General features: G+C 36.7%; 1 protein-coding gene across 1 annotated transcript in view; it reads right to left on the reverse strand.

Moving 5' to 3' along the window:
- Window positions 1–3,470: 3,470 nt before the first annotated feature.
- LOC124594527 overlaps window positions 3,471–20,059 on the reverse strand; it is a 605,846-nt gene continuing 589,257 nt past the window's right edge. The window contains exons 218-224 of the mRNA XM_047132903.1: window positions 18,427–18,675; window positions 18,010–18,198; window positions 12,088–12,326; window positions 11,572–11,842; window positions 10,428–10,666; window positions 10,103–10,289; window positions 3,471–5,169 (exon numbers count right to left, since the gene is read on the reverse strand). Coding sequence (XP_046988859.1) covers window positions 4,931–5,169; window positions 10,103–10,289; window positions 10,428–10,666; window positions 11,572–11,842; window positions 12,088–12,326; window positions 18,010–18,198; window positions 18,427–18,675 — 1,613 coding nt within the window. The 3' untranslated portion in view covers window positions 3,471–4,930. The remainder of the gene's footprint in view (window positions 5,170–10,102; window positions 10,290–10,427; window positions 10,667–11,571; window positions 11,843–12,087; window positions 12,327–18,009; window positions 18,199–18,426; window positions 18,676–20,059) is intronic.

Genomic DNA, 20,059 nt, shown 5'->3' on the forward strand with positions numbered 1-20,059 from the left:
AGTTCTCCTGGGTTTTCCTTTGCAGAGGACCATTTGAAAATAGAGTTAAGCATTTCAGATTTTGCTTTGCTGTCCTCAGTTTCAGTTCCTCTCTCATTTGCTAGGGACTGACACTAACTTTGGTGCTACTAACAACCTTTACATATGACTAGAATTTCTGTGGGTTTTGTGAAATATCACTTGAAAATATTATGCTGCAGTAGCCACTGAAGGCATCTACATCTACATCTATGTAGATACTCCACAAGCCACCATACGGTGTGTGGCAGATGATACCCTGTACCACTACTTGTCATTTCTTTCATGTATTGCTCTCTTGACAGCCAAATGCGCTTCATTCAGCATCTCTCTAACTATAGCCCTATGCTTTGTTTTACACTTATGTTGCAGTAGTCTCTGTTTCTTTACAAAATTTCTTTACAGTGACAGTATACCATGGAGGGTCTCTCGTATCATGAACTATTCTACTCAGTACATATCTGCCCATTGCATGGTCAGTTATTCTTTTGCACTTGAGCCACTAAGAAAACTGCAATTTTCTCAATTGATTGTTGGATGATTAAGAGTTCCACCGATGATTGTAGTATGACTAGGGAACTTATATATAAGCAAACTGAGGTTTTCTCTCAAGTTTCTGATTACATCAGAAGGTAAGTCTGGTGAACGATGGGAGAGAGTTACCATTTGATGCCCACTGCTGATGCTGAGCCTTGCCCAAACAATCACTTTAATCAACTTTAAGAATAACTACATTACCTTTGAGGGCAAACATACAAATAGATCAGGGACATGGTACTGGGATGTCTCCTTCCTATGCCAACATTTTCATGGGTTGCTTGGAGGGGGTTTTCCTGGGATCTATGAGCCTTTAGACTCCAGTTTGGTTTAGATACATTGATGACATCTTTTGTCATATGAACTAGTGGTCAGCCAGACCTGCTAAAATTTTTGGAATCTCTAAATATATTCTCCAAATTAAATTTCACATTGTCCTATTCAGAACCTCATGCCACTTTCCTTGATGTTGACCTCACCCTCATTGAGGGTGAGCTACACACTTCTGTTCACATTAAATCTCCTTAACAAACAACAGTACTTACATTTTGACAGCTGCCATCTTTTTCACATCAAAAGTTCCCTCCCAGGCTTGGCACTTGAGGGGACTGTATTTGTCCAAATGCAGACTCTTTACAGCAATGTACCACCATTCTCACTTTGGCCTTCAGTGGACATAATAACCCCACCAGCCTTGTTCAAAAGCTGACTTCCCAGGGCATTGCATCTCATCATGGTACTGCTGATACCTCCAAAAAAACAGCTTAGGGTTATACTTCTTCTCACTCAGTGTTAATCAGCTACTTTGACAAGCCTATAATGAGCCTATACTCCTGCACCCATTTCCCTACCCTACAGCCCCTACCCCTCCAAACGTCCCCACTGGTAAGTCTTGCCCTAAGCAGCCTCCTAAACCAGCTCTGTAACAGGGGAAACATATACTATCAGAGAGAGCAACTTATGGAATGATACGTCATGTGCCAGCTGTTAAGTTAACATTGTTCGCCCTTCTACATTGGTGTGGCTACAACCAAGTTATAGTTTAGGGTGAAAGGACATAGACAGAGGGTGTACACTGGCAACACACAATGCATTTGCGCCTCAGTGCCTGTTTCACCACACTTGCCATCTGGGTTCTCTCCCTTTCCGTGTCTTATCAGAACTACACAGATGGGAACTGGAGTTACATGTCCTTGGCTCTCACTGTGCACCTGACCTTAATTTACATTTACATTAATTTCTTTGGTGTTGGAATCTCTTTTTAGTAACCGCTCCTTTCTTCACTCCCTTTTAGTTTTCTATGGCATTTATTTTCTGACCTGTCTATTTTCCCTCAGCCCCCACCTCACTTGTCTGCCATGTACAATGCACTTAGCTTTCCATTCTTACCAATTCTTGTCAGTAATCTCAGTCTTGCTTATTACTATTCTTTGGGCTTTAAGCTCTAAGGTTTTGAAATCTTGTCCATTACATTGTCCAACAATCAGACTTTCAATCTCATCCCATTCGGTAAGTCTCTGCTGACCCAGTGTTCTGGATGATTTTTCTGTAATTTTCCCATTTCCAAAACCTTGCCAGTCCTTGTGCATCATCTGTCTTCCTTCCCTTTGAACCCTTCTGCTAGAACTAGGAGCCACTGATTCTTAAAGCTTGCACGTTTCCTTGACTTTTGTGTGTGTTTTCTCTTGCTGTTGCTTATTGAGTTGACTTTTTATCCATCCCATTATAATTATTTTCTCTAGCTGCTATTCATTTGTTTATTCACCCATAATTATTTTTACATATTATTAATTTTCTAATAAACATACTGTGGACTATGTACCAATTCCATGAATAACATCATCATAGCTCTAGCTCACTTCGCCCCATGCAACATGATACATAAAAAATAAAATAATAAGAACTTCTCTTTCTGGGACTCCCAAATGTTTTGTCATGTATACCACATCTGCAGGAAAGTCCATTAAATTTTTCCATTTTCTGTACTGTTGAAAAGATCATCTTTGTTATTTAATAAGCTTCTTATGTTCCATAACCACCATGGTCTGAATCTCAAATAATCCCTGTTCTCTTACCTCTTCACCTTAACAACTCTCCTACCATGGCTCCTCCATCCTCTTTGCTTTCAGTTCTTCTTAGTAGCTTATCTTATCTCTTATTTTATTTTTCATCATCCTTTGATGACTGCCCCCCCTCCCCCACCTCTATTTTCTATTTGCTTCCATGTCCTCCTTTCAAAGCGTGGCATAATCTATGGCTTCACACACTTTCCTTCTGCTATCCAACTATCTGCAGTCTACACTGCCACTCCTGTAAATTGCATTTTTGGTTTTAGAATAATTCCAGTATTCACCATCATTATCATCACCATCGTCATTGTCTTTGTCATCACAACTTTGCCACTCTTTGCTTAATATTTTAGATTGCTGCTGTTCTGTTTTTTAAGTCAGTAATTACAAAGAATATACTCTCACTGATGAATTGTAATCATTAGTAGTAACTTATTATAACTGATGGAAAATACTGTAATTATTTAAGGCCGTTAATCTCACTTTAGGGGTTGCAACAGCTTTTCTGAATTATAACAAAAGCGCCTTTCTGGATATAGAATTCAGTTTAATTAATCTGTTAGTAGAGTATGTCAACAAATTCATATGAACAAGAATAATTTATAAAAATTAAGTGCTTCAGTTTTTCTTAAATTACCTATACTGTGCTAAACTTGTGCAATGCTCTTTAAATTATTAAAATTTCATAAACCAAACCTAAAGCTATGATAACCACAGCAGGTTAAAGTGAACAAACTTTGGCACCTTCTACTGTACTGTATTTCTACAGTATGATATGTCTACACTAAATGAGTTTTGTTACCAGACTGTGGATGACTGTGCAGGAATAAGGAAAAATTAAACTGATTTAATTATAACAACATCTTTATTAGACATTTATCACAATTACAAGACTCACTCACTGTTAAGAATTATTTCAGGCCTCTGGAAACAAAGAGTATTTCAGAAGTTAAATTAAAGCAACTGCTTAATTTGATTAATACAATTATCATAAATGGCACAGCATACCACCTTTACCCTTCACCGAAAAAAATTTTGAATGAAGAGATTCCTAATATTCAAAAGGAAAAAAACAGTATCCCTTCAAAATAACTAACAGAAGCACATTAGTACAATCTGGTAGAAACACATAAATTACACTGCAGAATGTGCCTATGTTAGAAACTTTGTTCTTACAGAATAAACAGCAGCTTGCTGATGTAACACAAATGAAACCACTGAAAATTCTGCAATTTTGGCATTATATACAGAAATTTATTTTCAGACAAGGTGGTATGCACAGCATAGGATGAGAATTCTTCTGTACAATACATGAGGCAAATGTGACCAACTCATGCATATCTACAGCTACTGTAGCAAAATGGCAGTCTTTTATGGGACAAACATTTAATAAATATTTAAATGAAGATGTGATGAAAATAGAGTGTAGGCTAAATTGTCAGTTCTGCTGCAATCTAATTGCAAATGGAAGACTTGTTATTCATGGCTTTAGAGAGGTCCAAATCTTTTCTTCAAGTTACAGCAGATAAATTAATAAATATTATTTGGAAAATTATTTGATATTCAAAACATCATACTTCTTTATTTGTGAAGGTGTGTAATGATGATTGCAAAACTGGCAGGCAGGTTTACCATACTGTTTTTTATGATGAGTTAATGATAAATTGTGACATGGAATTGTAGAATATTAGCACAAGTAACAGAAAAGTATCTGACACAAACAACAACATAACACACAAAATACATATCAACATTATTCACATTTATTATTTATATCATTGTAACTACTCAAATCCTCCAATGGCTAATTCAGTCAAGCTCACAATGCAGCAAAGAAATCTAGCTTAGGGGTACAAGATGTAAAATAATAAAACCAATAGCATGAAAGTGGAGGCAATCCTACATTAATGACCAAAATCATAACAAGTTTAAGTCTGACAGTATGTTTTAAGTCTTGCAATACCAAGATTTTCAGTATGAACTACTATAAAATAAACCACCACCACTGCTATGTGGAACAAACCCTATTTCGTGTCATTTACACAAAGCCATTGGAGGAGGTGACTACATTGTGGAAAATGCATTTTAGATCTTTAGATTATGACTGCAATATGATCTCAATTGCATTTTCACTTTTCCTCCTTAGCAACACAAGATACATACTATACATTCTGAAAATAGTCCATTAATAATTGAAGCTAACCATTGTATGAAGGAGGAACTAGTTTCTTTATGTCAGTCACAAACTGAGCACCAGAGTGATTGATTCAGGTCCCACATGTTTTACTTGAGTAAAATATCACAAATCACGTAAGATAATCAGGCGAGGGTTCGGCAACTGGTTCTGGTGTTGTAAAAAGTGGATTTGGGAATTCAGGAGGATGAGGCAATGGCCCAGCCAGCTTTGGTCTTCGACGGTAAGCTACAAGCCAACACGATACTGCTACTGCCACAGCTACTAATGCAAGGAGAGCAGTTATCACAAGAGCAATTATGAATCCAACCATTGATACACATATGTCTTCAGGTTTCTGTGTCTCTGGTGCTGTAAAATTAAGGAAAATTTTCTTTTTTAGATAAAGGAAATGATCATTAAATTAATAATAATTTAGTATTAGATATGATTACTGAATGTTGCATTATTTGTAAACATTGATTCATTCATTCATACGACATGTTCCACATCTCTATATGCTTCCACACATAAGTGCACAAAAAACACATAACTATGTTAGCAAACCATAAAATGACAAACTTTCACTAAATAGTGATAAAAATGAAAAAGTTGACAATTTTGCTCAGATTAACCTATCAATTTCAAAGTCGATCTTTTGTACACATTTCCTTTATGCGTTACTTCCTTTCTTCATTTCAATTGCTATGTCAAAGCATATATTAACAATTTAGTGACTATTTTGCTGAAACTATCAATTAACAAACTAAGATATATGAAAAGCACCTGATAACTGCCAGGCATTATTATCACCAGTCACACTTGCCTTATCATTTAATTTTGAAACCATGGCACATTTTCTACAAGTATATGTACCTGTCGAGCCCTTGCTTATCATAATAGTGGTGCATACACTGTAAGTAACCATTACATATATGTAAATGCTCATAACAGTCTGTAATATCTACCACACCTTTGCAAGCACTGGAGGAGGGGGATACTGAAAACATGTTCACACCTGAAGACTGAACGACAACCGAATCATCTATGCAATGTGAATAGTCCATTTAAATGTGAACTAAAGAAGTGCCAGCCACTACTTTACAGACACCTTCTTCCTATGTTCTAATAGACGCCATTCTTTCCTTTTTACTTGGGAATTTCAATCTTCATACACATCTTGGTCATCTGATGCATTCCATCCTATCTCTCTAGTTACTGGAGCCACAATAGTTGTCTAGTTTCTATGGAACAAATTATTACCATATTCGCTGTCATAGCTTCTTCTACCGAATTGTTTCTACATATTCCATCCTAAACATGCCACAATTTTTTGTACAACAGTGACTCCAGTGCCAGCAATCTTCTTTTCACTCTGTCCTTAATTCAGCTCACAGACCTTTACATTATATATGGCAATACTTTTGGTAATAGTTTTGTAAATTATGTAGTGTTCTTTCTCTTACACTGTTCAGCTGTCATGTGTACGTAATAACCCAGTGTCTTTCCAAAATACGATATTAACATAATTTCTGGTTGTTTATTGTAACTTGAATCTTTCTTACTGGTCTACATCTACATGGATACTCCTCAAATCACATTTAAGTGCCTGGCAGAGGGTTGATCAAACCACATTCACAATTCTCTATTATTCCAACCTCGTGTAGTACATGGAAAGAACAAACAACTATATCTTTCCATACGGGCTCTGATTTCCCTTACTTTATCGTGGTGATCATTTCTCCCTATGTAGGTCAGTGCCAACAAAACATTTTCATGTTCAGAGGAAAAAGTTGGTGGCTGGAATTTCATGAGAAGATTCTGTCATAACGAAAAACACCTTTCTTTTAATAGTGATGTTCAGCCCAAATCCTGTATCATTTCAGTGACACTCTCTCCCATATTTCGTGACAATACAAAATGTGCTGCCCTTCTTTGAACTTTTTCGATGTACTTCGTCAGTCCTATCTGGTAAGGATCTCACACTGCACAGCAGTGTTCTAAAAAGAGGACAGACAAGTGTAGCATAGGCAATCTCCTTAGTAGGTCTGTTACATTTTCTAAGTGTCCTGCCAATAAAACGCAGTCTTTGGTTAGCCTTCCCCACAACATTTTCTATGTGTTCCTTCCAATTTAAGTTGTTCGTAATTGTAATTCCTAGGTCTTGGTGATATGAAACCTACAAACATTGGAAAAAATGTGGTAATTTTAATGGTAGTTTTTTTAAGCCTGGCAAAGTCACAGTCAGCATATTTCATTCTCTTTTTCAACATACTGTAGAAAAGTTTTTATCTTATTACTTTAAGACCCATAGATGTGTGTGTTTTTCTCCCAGTTTACAAACAATCCAATTATGCAAGGAAGTAAATTTCACAATAAATTGCTTTTCTTACTTTAAATAAGATATTTAATGTTCTCTGTTTCCCATTTAGTTCTTTCGGTCCTCACTTATAAAAGACTTGACCATATATATATATATATATATATATATTTTAATAGAGGGAAACATTCCACATCGGAAAAATATACCTAAAAACAAAGATGATGTGACTTACCAAACAAAAGCGCTGGCACGTAGATAGACACACAAACATACACACAAAATTCAAGCTTTCGCAACAAACTGTTGCCTCATCAGGAAAGAGGGAAGGAGAGGGAAAGACGAAAGGATGTGGGTTTTAAGGGAGAGGGTAAGGAGTCATTCCAATCCCGGGAGCGGAAAGACTTACCTTAGGGGGAAAAAAGGACAGGTATACACTCGCACACACACTCATATCCATCCGCACATACACAGACACAAGCAGACATTTTTAAAGGCAAAAAACTCTTTGCCTTTACAAATGTCTCCTTGTGTCTGTGTATGTGCGGATGGATATGAGTGTGTGTGCGATTGTATACCTGTCCTTTTTTCCCCCTAAGGTAAGTCTTTCCGCTCCCGGGATTGGAATGACTCCTTACCCTCTCCCTTAAAACCCACATCCTTTCTTCTTTCCCTCTCCTTCCCTCTTTCCTGATGAAGCAACCGTTGGTTGCGAAAGCTAGAATTTTGTGTGTATGATTGTGTTTGTGTGTCTATCGACCTGTCAGCACTTTCGTATGGTAATTCACATCATCTATATATATATGATTGCTTCTCACAGTGAAACTTTAAATCTGACAGAATGTGTACTGAGATATCTTATTCTTTTATTCATTGTATCAGGCCACATTTAAGACACATTTGCATATATGACATGTGCAATATTAATGTGTGACATGGTGGCCTTCATAATCTTAAAATGGGTACAAACAATCTAAGTTTATCCTTCAGTGACTTTCTAACTGATTCAGTCTCCTCCGTGTATGTTTCACGTAGCTGCATACCACATAACTCCTGACAAAGGGCCATACACTTGAAAATTTGCTTTCAGCTTACAAAGTTTTTGGCAGGATATGATTAGTAAATGTTATGCCTATCTATTGTGGACCACTAAATATTTTTCACTTTTTCACAGCAGAGATCTGTTAGCTTGAGCTTCTTCTTCCTCACTTAATATGCCTTTTGGGTCTAATGAATATTTTTAACCTGTATGACTGTACCCTTCAGCAATTTGCAGCATTTTTTGATATGAAATTCTGCAGCTGGATTGTGACAGTCCTTTGTACTGTTATATAGATGATGACCTCTTCTGTATGATATTTTAGCACCATTACTAATCAAACAGGTGGCAGATTAGCAGTATACTTCTGCTTGCATGTTTTAATGAGAAATGCCATTTGAAGTGACTGATGAAAATTAATGAACAAATATCACTTCTCTCTAAAGTTGTGTAAATTGGAGACTTTCTGCCAAGTATGACTTTGAAGCTGGTTTGTATATGACTTTATTGCAAGTGAACATGTATTTCTAATCTTTTGTTTATCACTTTGGGATATGGTTATGTCTTGGTTCAATGAGTCAGTTATTTTTGCGACACGATTTGAGAGACTGCGATGGATTTTTATCACAGCATATCTCTCAACTAAAGAGCAACATATCAAGACCCTATTCTGAATTGCGTCCACATTCTAGAAAGTACAGGGTGATTCAAAAAGAATACCACAACTTTAGGAATTTAAAACTCTGCAACGACAAAAGGCAGAGCTAAGCACTATCTGTCGGCGAATTAAGGGAGCTATAAAGTTTCATTTAGTTGTACATTCTGTGATTTTATCCTTGCTCAAATGGAAACAGATGAATCTTTCGTTTCAAAGATTGTGTTTAGTGATGAAGCAACTTTCCACACTAACGGGAAAGTCAACCGTCACAATGTCTGTATATGGGGCACTGAGAATCCGCGGGAAACAACTCAGTATGAACGTGACTCGCCTAAGGTGAACGTTTGCTGTGCCATTTCAGCCAATAAAGTTTTTGGTCCCTTTTTCTTCGAAGGTGCTACTGTAACTGGACTACAGTATCTGGAGATGTTAGAGAATTGGCTGTTCCCTCAGCTCGAACAAGAAGCACAATAATTCATATTTCAGCAGGATGGAACAGCACCACATTGGCACTTATCTGTCCGTAACTACCTGAACGTCAACTACCCGAGGCGATGGATCGGCCGCCAGGCAGCCCGTGACAGAGCACTTCATCACTGGCCTCCAAGAAGCCCTGATCTTACCCCCTGCGATTTTTTCTTATGGGGGTATGTTAAGGATATGGTGTTTCGGCCACCTCTCCCAGCCACCATTGATGAAACGAGAAATAACAGCAGCTATCCAAACTGTTACGCCTGATATGCTACAGAGAGTGTGGAACGAGTTGGAGTATCAGGTTGATATTGCTCGAGTGTCTGGAGGGGGCCATATTGAACATCTCTGAACTTGTTTTTGAGTGAAAAAAAACCTTTTTAAATACTCTTTGTAATGATGTATAACAGAAGGTTATATTATGTTTCTTTCATTAAATACACATTTTTAAAGTTGTGGTATTCTTTATGAATCACCCTGTATATTAACTGTACCACATTGAAGAAATAAAGTAGAATTAATAATACTCTTATCACTTGGAAAAACAACACACACACACACACACACACACACACACACACACACACACACACATTAAACATACACATTTCTTATGGCCTCAGAATAATATGAACTTGTTTCTACTCACTCACTATTCATTTAATTCTTATTTTCTAGCTAAGCATACTCTCCGAGTCAGTTAATCTTGAACATACAAACTCTCTTAGACTAAGGGAGAGAGGTAGAAAACTGGTTAAGATAATATCCAACACTACATAATAAAATAATTGCACATATTATGACTTTAATTACTCACCATCAGTTGAGGCTGTGTATCTTTCCTCCCTTCGTTCGAATGTCAGTATTGCATTGGACTGTATTGTTATCTCTTCTCTGAGCTGCCCTTCATACATTGACTCCGCAATAGCTACATTAGTGTCATTCTCTGGTGCTTCAATTTCTCGTTTCCGTCGGCCAAATGCATTAGTGTCTCTACAATTTACCTGTATACAAGAAATTAAATATTAGTAATGGTGTACTGAAAAAAACACTATACATAAAATATTTGTGGAAAATTACTGCAAATGACAAAAAATTTATCCTTGAAGTATTACAGTAACAAATAAAAATTTGTTACATACCGGCTGACATTTTCCAAAGCAAACTCTGATGTTGCACTGAAATTTGATGTTGTCACTGCTAGGAAATTTGAATGCATTGAAACTAGCCACTAGAGACTTTGTTTCAGCATTGTATTTCCATTCTCCAAATATCGTTGGATCTGTGGCACAGCCATTTTCATCAGTAACCATATATTCATTTTCTACATTGTTTTCAACAGTTTTTGCGATACAGCTTCGTGCAAAACCACCATATATATCTGTAGAGAAAAAAAAAATTGCCTGAATTCTTAAGAATAAGTTTGTGAGTAGTATTGTGCATATATGCAAAGCTCTTATGTTAAATGGTCACTATCTTAAAATGGTCTTCACCAGATTTATGCATGTAAGTCTTGTTATCATGCTCTTCCTTCATGTTAGTGAGCACAAAATTAAGTTTTAAATCTACTGGATAACTTGTGAATGCATCTGATGTTTGTACTAGTCCACTGAGTAAGATATAAATGACTTGTAGAATTTCTATAATCAGTTATCTATATGCAAAAGTGAACATGTTGCTTCAAGGCAACTATCATGGTATTCTTTTATGACACTAGGCTGGAATAACTTCATATATCCCATCCCATTCATTAATCCCAAATTAAAATTTCATGTGCCTGTAGGGTGATAGATTTCTGGTTTCTAAATTTTGTTTCTAATGAGGTGGTCACTTGTCTATTAGGTTCCAGTAAACAGTGCTAATTCCATTTTTCTTTTCAAATATATATACTTTTTTTTTTTTTTTTTTTTTTTTAAAAAAGAAAGGAACCGTAAACACTCTTCAGAGGAAACTAGATGTCATTAAAGGTTCTTTTATTAGGCAAGTGCAGTAAATACGCCAATGTTCAACATTTCCATTATATGGTACATGATGGTCTTATGATCTTAATTTCATCTACAAAGTTTTCTTTTTTGAAATTATTTGTGCAAAGGGTATAAATAATTCATGTTTTTACGTGTGTGAAATTGGTAATGGAGTTATAAATGTGCACAATTAAAGCTTTTGTTTGGAATCTAGCTTTATGTTCATCACATAATTAACTACTAGAGAACTAAATAAAAATCCTACAAATACAAGCCTTTAAAAGGTGTGTTTTTTTTTTTTTTGACATAAAAAAATACTTACTGGATGGTGTCACCTCCACGTGAAGCTGCAAGTTTTCACCTATTTCAGCTGACCTAATTTCTTGTCCAGCATTGGTAATTATCTTCATTGTACACACAGGTGGTGGCCCTGTGTTTGCTATAGTGCCAGCTGTTGTGAGCATTGATACATTAAATCCTACTGTTACATTCTGCTCACCAGTTTGATACTTGCAAACAATATGATATGCTTGTGCTGTAGACGTTACAAGTTTAGGGTGTTTCTGTAGCACAAGGAGGAAACTTGCTTCTCTCTGAAAAATATTTTTGAAACACAGTTAAGAGCAGCCCGAAGATTTATGAAAATAGCTAGTCGTGAGTAAATAATTTATAATTAGTAAAAAGAAATCTAAATTATATTTTCACTCTTTTTTTAAAATAATTTTAGGATTAACTATTAAAATTGGTTCAGAAGCTTCTATTCCAAATTGGAGTTATGATCTAGCTCATTCCAACTCTTTAAAGCGCAAGAAGGACAAGACAAAATGAGCATACTTACATTGAAATGAATAAGACCACATGTGCCAAAGTTTACTTTAAAAAGTAATGACTGAGGTGCAGAACCAGAAGATGGGGTAATCAATCTGCTGCAACGATCATCTTTGCTATGGCCTTTCACATAGAGAATACCATTAAATGTCTGGTCAGGCAAGCTAAATTCAACTTCAACCCCATCTGACTTGCAGTTCACAGTGATCTCAGGCTTGGGGAACTCTGTTCTTGGTACACGTGAATCATCTGTAAACATAAATATAACTAATATAAAGAAGAACATGTCATGGCATAGAGGCTGCTAATTTACTAAGCAATAGGTGCCTGTAAATATTAAATTCAAGAACACAAAGAAGAAAGACTGGAAGTTTAGGGTTTAAGATGTAAATGATGAGTTCATTAGAGACTGAGCATAACTGTGGACTAGGCAAGGAGAGCAAATTAAGATGGCTATGAAAGATTCAGGCTTTTGTCAAAACTTCTTTAGGGAAATCACAAAATATGTAAGCTCTCTCCACAGTTTACACAGAATGGGTGGAGGAAAAGGAGGAAAGGGTCAGCTGTGATGAAATATTAAGCTATAAAAGCATTTGGTTATAATCATAAACTGCAACAGAATTTCTGAAATTAATTAAACAAAATGACACTGAAAAATTTTCCCAGGTTCTTAAAATGAAAAGTAAGATGATACTGCTCACGTGGAATAGAGTCATAAAGAGTAACTTTTGAGAGACAGAGACAGAGAGAGAGAGAGAGAGAGAGAGAGAGAGAGAGAGAGAGAGAAAGTAGACTTTTTAAATTCCAGGGACAGAAACTCTTAAACTCTGGTGAGGCTTCCAGTTCTTTAATGCCTTCCTAAAATTGTGAATGCTATGTCATGTTTATAATTGTACAAACTGCATGATTGTGATGAATAACTGTGCTGCACAAAATGTGTGTATTATTATGAATGACTATGTAGTGAAAGGAATGGAGATGATGAAACTAAATGCCAACATGCGATTAACTTATTTCAAAGAGCATTAATGGGTCTTTTGACTTCATGTCCAGATCTAATAGATATATTACTATGAACTGTTTTGTTATGGAAGGATTTGGAATTCAACTCCACATAATGGTGCGCAATCTGATGAAGAGCAACTGCACATCGTAATATTCATCCCCTGACCTCACAAATTCTGGCACTGGCAATTTCTTCCATCACAACTTGTTCTGGAGCCAATCATTTCCCTAGTCTTCCTAGTCAATATTTACACTTTGGTTCTCCCGGTTGACATTCCGAAGCTTTCATAGAGTATCGGCAAGTCATATCCCAGATGGCCACTCCCCCCCCTCCCTCTCTCTCTCTTTCTCTTTTTGTACTAGAATCTTATTTGCCATGAAAATTATCTTTGAGATAGATCATGCAACTGATCTGAACATTTGATATAAAATTTTTCTTCTAAGTATGCTACCTGTATTCACTATTTATTGCATTGTGTGTGATGGTTGTCCAGAAAGTAACCTTGGTTAGGCTATAAATGAAATACTGCAATGGTCAAAGCAAATTTATCACACAAATCTTAGGACTACACCTTTGTATTACTTCTCTATATAACCCACAATATAATCACAATTCGTAGGTGAATTTCCTTTTTATAAAATTCTGCCACTTGAGGTAGCAGCCAACCTGTGGCAACATCTTGAAGTTCTTTGTTGGAATCAAAGCATTTGAACCCAAGATACTTGTCCATGATCATGAAGAGTCAGAAATCACTTGGGAGCCAAGCCTGGAATGTAAGGCTGCTGTTCAACACTGCCCAATTTGAACTGACACAAATCAGAGTTTGGGCAAACATTCCCATGCAAATACATGACAGTAGCAACTTGATTTGAATGGATCTTCTCACTTTTTGATTGTTCTTCAACATTCGATAAAATCCACAAACAAGATTTCTTTAGTGTACCAAAAAAATGGTAGCCATAATCGTTATGGCTGACCATTTTTTGCATGCTTTTTTGGTTTACTGGATAAGTTGATATGAGCCCACGCCACTGACTGCTTTTTTATGTCTACTGTAGCAAGAAAAACCCACATATTTTCTCTTGTGATGTGGAAGGAGAAGGCCTACTGAACAGAGAGAAAGGAATTTTGGAACTCAATGAGCACAGAAAATCTGGTACTTTAAAAATTTAGTCACAAAACACACCATTGAGAGTTGAGATATCATGAAATACCCATTTTCATGAATATTTTCATCAATTTTTTTATACCTGTTTGTTGATAACTAAATACAGAAAGCCAAATTTTTGATGATCATTAACATTTGTACTTCAAATCTTACACAAATGACACTGTTATATGAAAACGAAGGACTGTTACTCACCACGTAAAGGAGGCAGTGTGCTGCAGATAGGTGCAATGAAAAAGATAGCTAAAAGATTAAGGTTTCAGATAAGGTCCTTTCTGTAAAATAGGAGATACACACATATTTTTACACTAGCACAAGCACAATTCACACATACACGGCCAGTGTCTTCGGACATTGGAGCCCAGCTACTACAGTGGTCATGTGCGTGTGAGTTGTATGAAAATGTATGTGTGTTTTCTATTTTGGAAGAAGGACATTGCCCAAAAGCTTAATATTTTAGCAGTCTTTCTCGTTGTGTCTGTCTGCAACTCAGCACCTTCTTTATGTGATGAGTAACACTCTATCCTTTCTATATTATAGTACAATTTGTGTAAGAATTGAAGGACAAATGTAGCCTGACTACTCCAGTGTCTGCAAGACAGTGGCCATGTTTGTGTGCGTTGTGCTTGTGTGAAAATGGGTGTGTGTGTGTGTTTTCTGTTTCGGAAGGACCACCTTGTTCAAACACTTAATATTTTAGCATCTTTTTTATTGTGCCTGCATGAGACTCAGCACCTTCTCTTTGTGGTAAGTAGCAATCTATCCTTTCCACATTGTCATTATTTCATACAGGACTTTCCATTATCTGACACACAGCACCTATGGTCATCACATGCCATCCATATTACAGTATATATTTCCTGAGGGAAGTGGACAGCTTGGATATTTTTTGTCACGAGAAACTAAATTACGAAATGGATTTTACATTCGGTGAGATTTTAAATTGCAATGCTCATTTTGACTGCTACTGTAGGCACGGATTTCTAATTTTCATAGCCGTAAGCACAGATCCGACTGTGTAAGTTAGTGTAATGACTGTTCCGTTCCCTCCTGCTTCTTCCCACACTACATGAAATGGGCATTACTTTCCAGATAGCTCTAATATTTTTTGTCATTTAGGAATGTGTTCCTTATCTTGTCTTTTCTATAGCACCTTTTAAGAACTCTAAGAAATCTCACCTTAATGTCCTGGACTCTTGAAATTTTGCTTTTCTTAGATGTCTAAGTTCAGATTCGATAGTAATAAAACTGGACAAGTTAGTGTGTAGAAGTTTATCCTTGTTCGTCTATTGCCTTGTTGTTCAGAAATTTTTGTATTGTTTCACTTATCTGACTGACATTAGTGATTTTGTCATGGTCCAGTATCTCTATCACAATTTAAATTGTATCCATGAAATCTGAAGTCTGATTCTTGTACAACAATCTTAATTTCAAAAAGACTGACAAATTTTGTCAAGTGAGTTGGAGCAACAAAAATTTGAACACCATCCAGGTGACTTAGTAGCTGCCTGCCAGAAAATCCTACTCCTACAACAAAAAGGTAGAAGCCACATGGTTCCTGGCCATCACGCGCTGAAAGTCGCTGATGCCTTAAAATTTGGCTTTCTGACTAAGGGGGAAAAATCCTGACAGAGAATCAGAGGTTCTCCAAGGAAAAGAGAAGCAACTGAAAGAGATGACAACAAATAAGTTGCCTGGTCCAGATGGAATCCCAGCTCAGTTTTACAGAGAGCACTCTACAGCACTGGCCCCTTACCCAGCTTGCATTTATCATGTATCTCACACTCAGTGGAAAGTCCCAAGTGGCTGGAAAAAAATGCAGGTGGCTTCCGTACATCAGAAAGGTGCGAGATTGTATCTGCAAAATTACAGACCAATATCCTTAACATCAGTTTACTGCAGAAACTCTCGAACATATTCTCAGCTCTAATACAATAAATTTCCTTGGGATGGAAAGTCATCTTCCACAAATCAGCACAGCTTTCGAAAGAATCGCTCGTGAGAAACTCAGCTTGCCCTTTTGTTGCATGATATCCTGCAAACCATGGATGAAGGGTAACATACAGATTCCATGTTCCCAGATTTCTGAAAAGTGTTTGACACAGTGTCTTACTGCAGACTGTTAATGGAGGTACAAGTGTAGGGAATCCCCAGATATGTGAGTGGCTTGAAGAAATCTTAAGTAATAGAATCCATTATTTTGTCCTTGATGGTGAGTGTTCATGAGACAAGGATATTGTTGGGAGAAGTTCAGGGAAGTGTGATAGGACCACTCTTATTTTCTACACAACATGGTCCAAAACAGTTTTAAAAGCTTTTAAGTGTTGCAGGGCAGGCCGTGCCAAGAAATAAATGTTAAGAAAAAAATTCAAAAGGTTGCACTGTTTCAGATTTAATTAGTGTTTAATTTAGTCAGTCAGGTCACTGTGCATGCAAATTCAAGCATGCCACCAGATGCAATTAGTACAGTTATTCTCATAACATAGACAACAGCGACAAAGACTGCTCAGTCTTTGGCTTGGATTCAATCCTTACTATGGCCCCTTGTCCAATTTTTGTATCACTTTCTTGTTTGATTTTAGGACACCAAATGAAGAACATGTTTGGCAACACTATCATTGGTGGGGTATTTGAATTTGCATGCACAACGGCCTGAATGGCTAACTTTGATGCTAATTTACTTCAAAACAGTGCAATATACTGAATTTTTTCCTTAACAATCGTTTCTCGGCAACAACCCATTCTGCAACATTATTACAAGCTTTTCAGACTCGTTCTGGTCACCTTGCATACATAAGTGATCTGACAGACAGGTGAGCAACAATCTGCAGCTGTTTGCTGATTACACTGGTGTAGAGGAATGTGTCATTGTTGAGTGATAAGATGATTTAGAAAAAATTTCTAGTTAGTGTAATGAATGGCAGCTTGCTCTAAATGTAGATAAATGAAAGTTAATGTGGATAAGTAGTAAAAACAGTCCTATAAGGTGCAAATATAGCATTAGTAGTGTGCTGCTTGACACAGTCATGTTGATTAAATATCCAGGCCTAATGCTGGAAAGCAATATAAAATGGACTGAGCACAGAAGAACAGTAGTAAGGAAGACAAATACTTGACTTCGATTTTTTGGAAGAATTTTAGGTAACTGTTGTTCAGCTGTAATGGAGACCACACACAGAGTAATAGAGTGACCCATTCTTGAATACTGCTCGAGTGTTTAGGATCTGGACGGATTAAAGGAAGACATCGAAGCAATTCAGTAGTGCACTGCTAGATTAGTTACTGATAGGTTTGATCAACACGTATGAATTATAGAGATGCTTCGTGAACTCAAAAGGGAATTTCTTGAGGGAAAACGACATTCTTTTTGTAAAACACTGTTGAGAAAATTTAGAGAACCAGCCTTTGAAACTTACTGCAGGACAATTCCACAGCCACCAATGTACATTTTGTGTAAGGCTACAAACATAAGATAACAAAAATTAGGGCTCATATATGGAGGCATATAGACAGTCATCATCCCCTTGCTCAATTTGCAATTGGAACTGGAAAGGAAATGACCAGTAATGATAAAATATGCAAACTGCCATGCACTATGTGAAATATGTCAGTAGCCGCAGGTGTAGAAATTGGGGTATTTTGGAGAACATGTATCTCACCCACGTAATTACTCGTAGTATGAAAAGAAGTGTGAGCATGAGATGTCAGGCAGAACAGATGACACAAAATTTAATTAACCTGTAAAATTAAGTACTTACTGCAAGCAATTTCAGGGTTTCCAGACCATCCAGGATGGCACACACATACTGCCTGGTGGTTACTTGCACTGCAGTATGCATCCACTCCACACTGTTTAGTTCGACATGGATTCTCACAAGTCTTGGTTTCCTGATTACAGTACATCTCATCGGCACAATCATCATCATCATTACATTTTGGAGATTTGTCTGTTAAAAACAAGATAAAATTGAAAACTAAACTTCATGGTATAGCATTGTTTAAACATTTTTAAAGAATTTTTTCTGTACTGAGATCTGTAAAGAATCTGTGAGAATTCTCTTCTTGTAGTATATAATAACATTGTTAAATATTGCAGGACACAAATTAAACTGATGATAATAAGTTATGCAAAGATGCCCCCCCCCCAAATAAATAAATAAATAAAATATATTTACCTTTTACACAATATCCCTTCTCATCCAAGTGATAACCCACTTGGACTGGACAGACACAACGACCACGTTCATCTATGATCATACCTTTTTCCAGTGCACAAACACATTGACCCTTTTCATCAATTTTGAATCCTTGTTGTGCAACACAACGAATACATGTGTCACTGTCATCTAAGCCATAACCAGGTGGACAAACACAGTTGCCCTTTTCATCCAGAACTTGACCCTTCCCAACTGGACATGTTCGAGCTGCACAGACAAACACTTGAGTAAAATTGACTGTGAGATTTACATTATACTCATATGTATATGTTAAAAGTTTTGCTTATGGAGCTAATAAAATTTGGAGGTGAGCACCTAGTAGTTATTAAAAAAGAAAGGCAACATTATACTCCATACTAGCTAATATACTTAATATGTATGTTCCATGAAACAAGGATGTATCTTCATTCCTCAGAGTCCCTGCATGTAGACAGTCAAGTTTTCTAGAAGGGACAACATTAAAATAGATGTTTTATTTATAGGGTGCACAATAGGCCTACTGTATACTTCACTTATGATTCTGCAAGACCCCTAGGTGATTATAAAAAGATAAATATGTATGAAAATAACCATTCTTCGGTCTCATTTCACTATCTAAAGATCATCACAAAACTAAAACTTTAGCAATTCGGATACCACATTTAACATCAAAGTTGCCTTAAGATTTTCCGCAATCTTGCGGATAAGGGTTTTTGTACAGAGTAGTATGTCAAATATTTTAAAAACAAGGGCAATATTTGAAGCATACAAAACCAATTATCTGTCATTTTACTGGTATTTTCTGCTTTTGTTGAACCTACACATGTCAAGAGTGTTCAATCACTTCTCTTCCAAAAGTTCCATTTAGAAATGGAGAACCAATTGCACAAAAGAATATTCTCAGGTAAGAAACAGTACACACAGAGCTAGTTCTGAATGTTGCTGATAGCATGAAGAAAATAAATAAATAAAAGCCCTGTTGGCATACGTTTTAAATAAATGCACTGAAATAAACACATCATTTCAAACTCTTACAACTTTCTTCATGCAGCCTTTGCCAGTACTGTTAACACTACTTGCAGTTTGGAACAGATGAGTGTGTACAACATTTCACAGTGTTTCAGAATATTACTCTTACTGTTTCTCCAGTATGACACTGGGTAATGCTATCTACAAGACGGCATTCATTTCTACACCCTTTCATGTCGACTTGACCATCACTGTACCTCAAATTTAAATGAGGCTCATCACAAAAGACAATTTTTTATCAGGTGGCATACAGATGAAACCATTCTAGTTGCATATTGATCTGACATCAAAAGTATCTTGTATAAACAAAATTATGCACATCGTTCTCACTGCAGCAGAAAACAGTATGGGTAAAAAACAGCACAAATGGGATAATGCTCCAACAACAATGTTTGACATGTAGCTAAGCAGTATACCACTGCAGATGAAGCATATTTCAACACATGCTAGAGTGACTGAGACAGACAGAGAGACTTATAAATAGCTCCTGTGGTGTCACCGCCAGACACCACACTTTCTAGGTGGTAGCCTTTTAAATCGGCCGCGGTCCGCTAGTATACGACGGACCCGCGTGTCGCCACTG

Source organism: Schistocerca americana, chromosome 1, assembly GCF_021461395.2.
Source record: "Schistocerca americana isolate TAMUIC-IGC-003095 chromosome 1, iqSchAmer2.1, whole genome shotgun sequence".
Taxonomy (NCBI): Eukaryota; Metazoa; Arthropoda; class Insecta; order Orthoptera; family Acrididae; genus Schistocerca; species Schistocerca americana.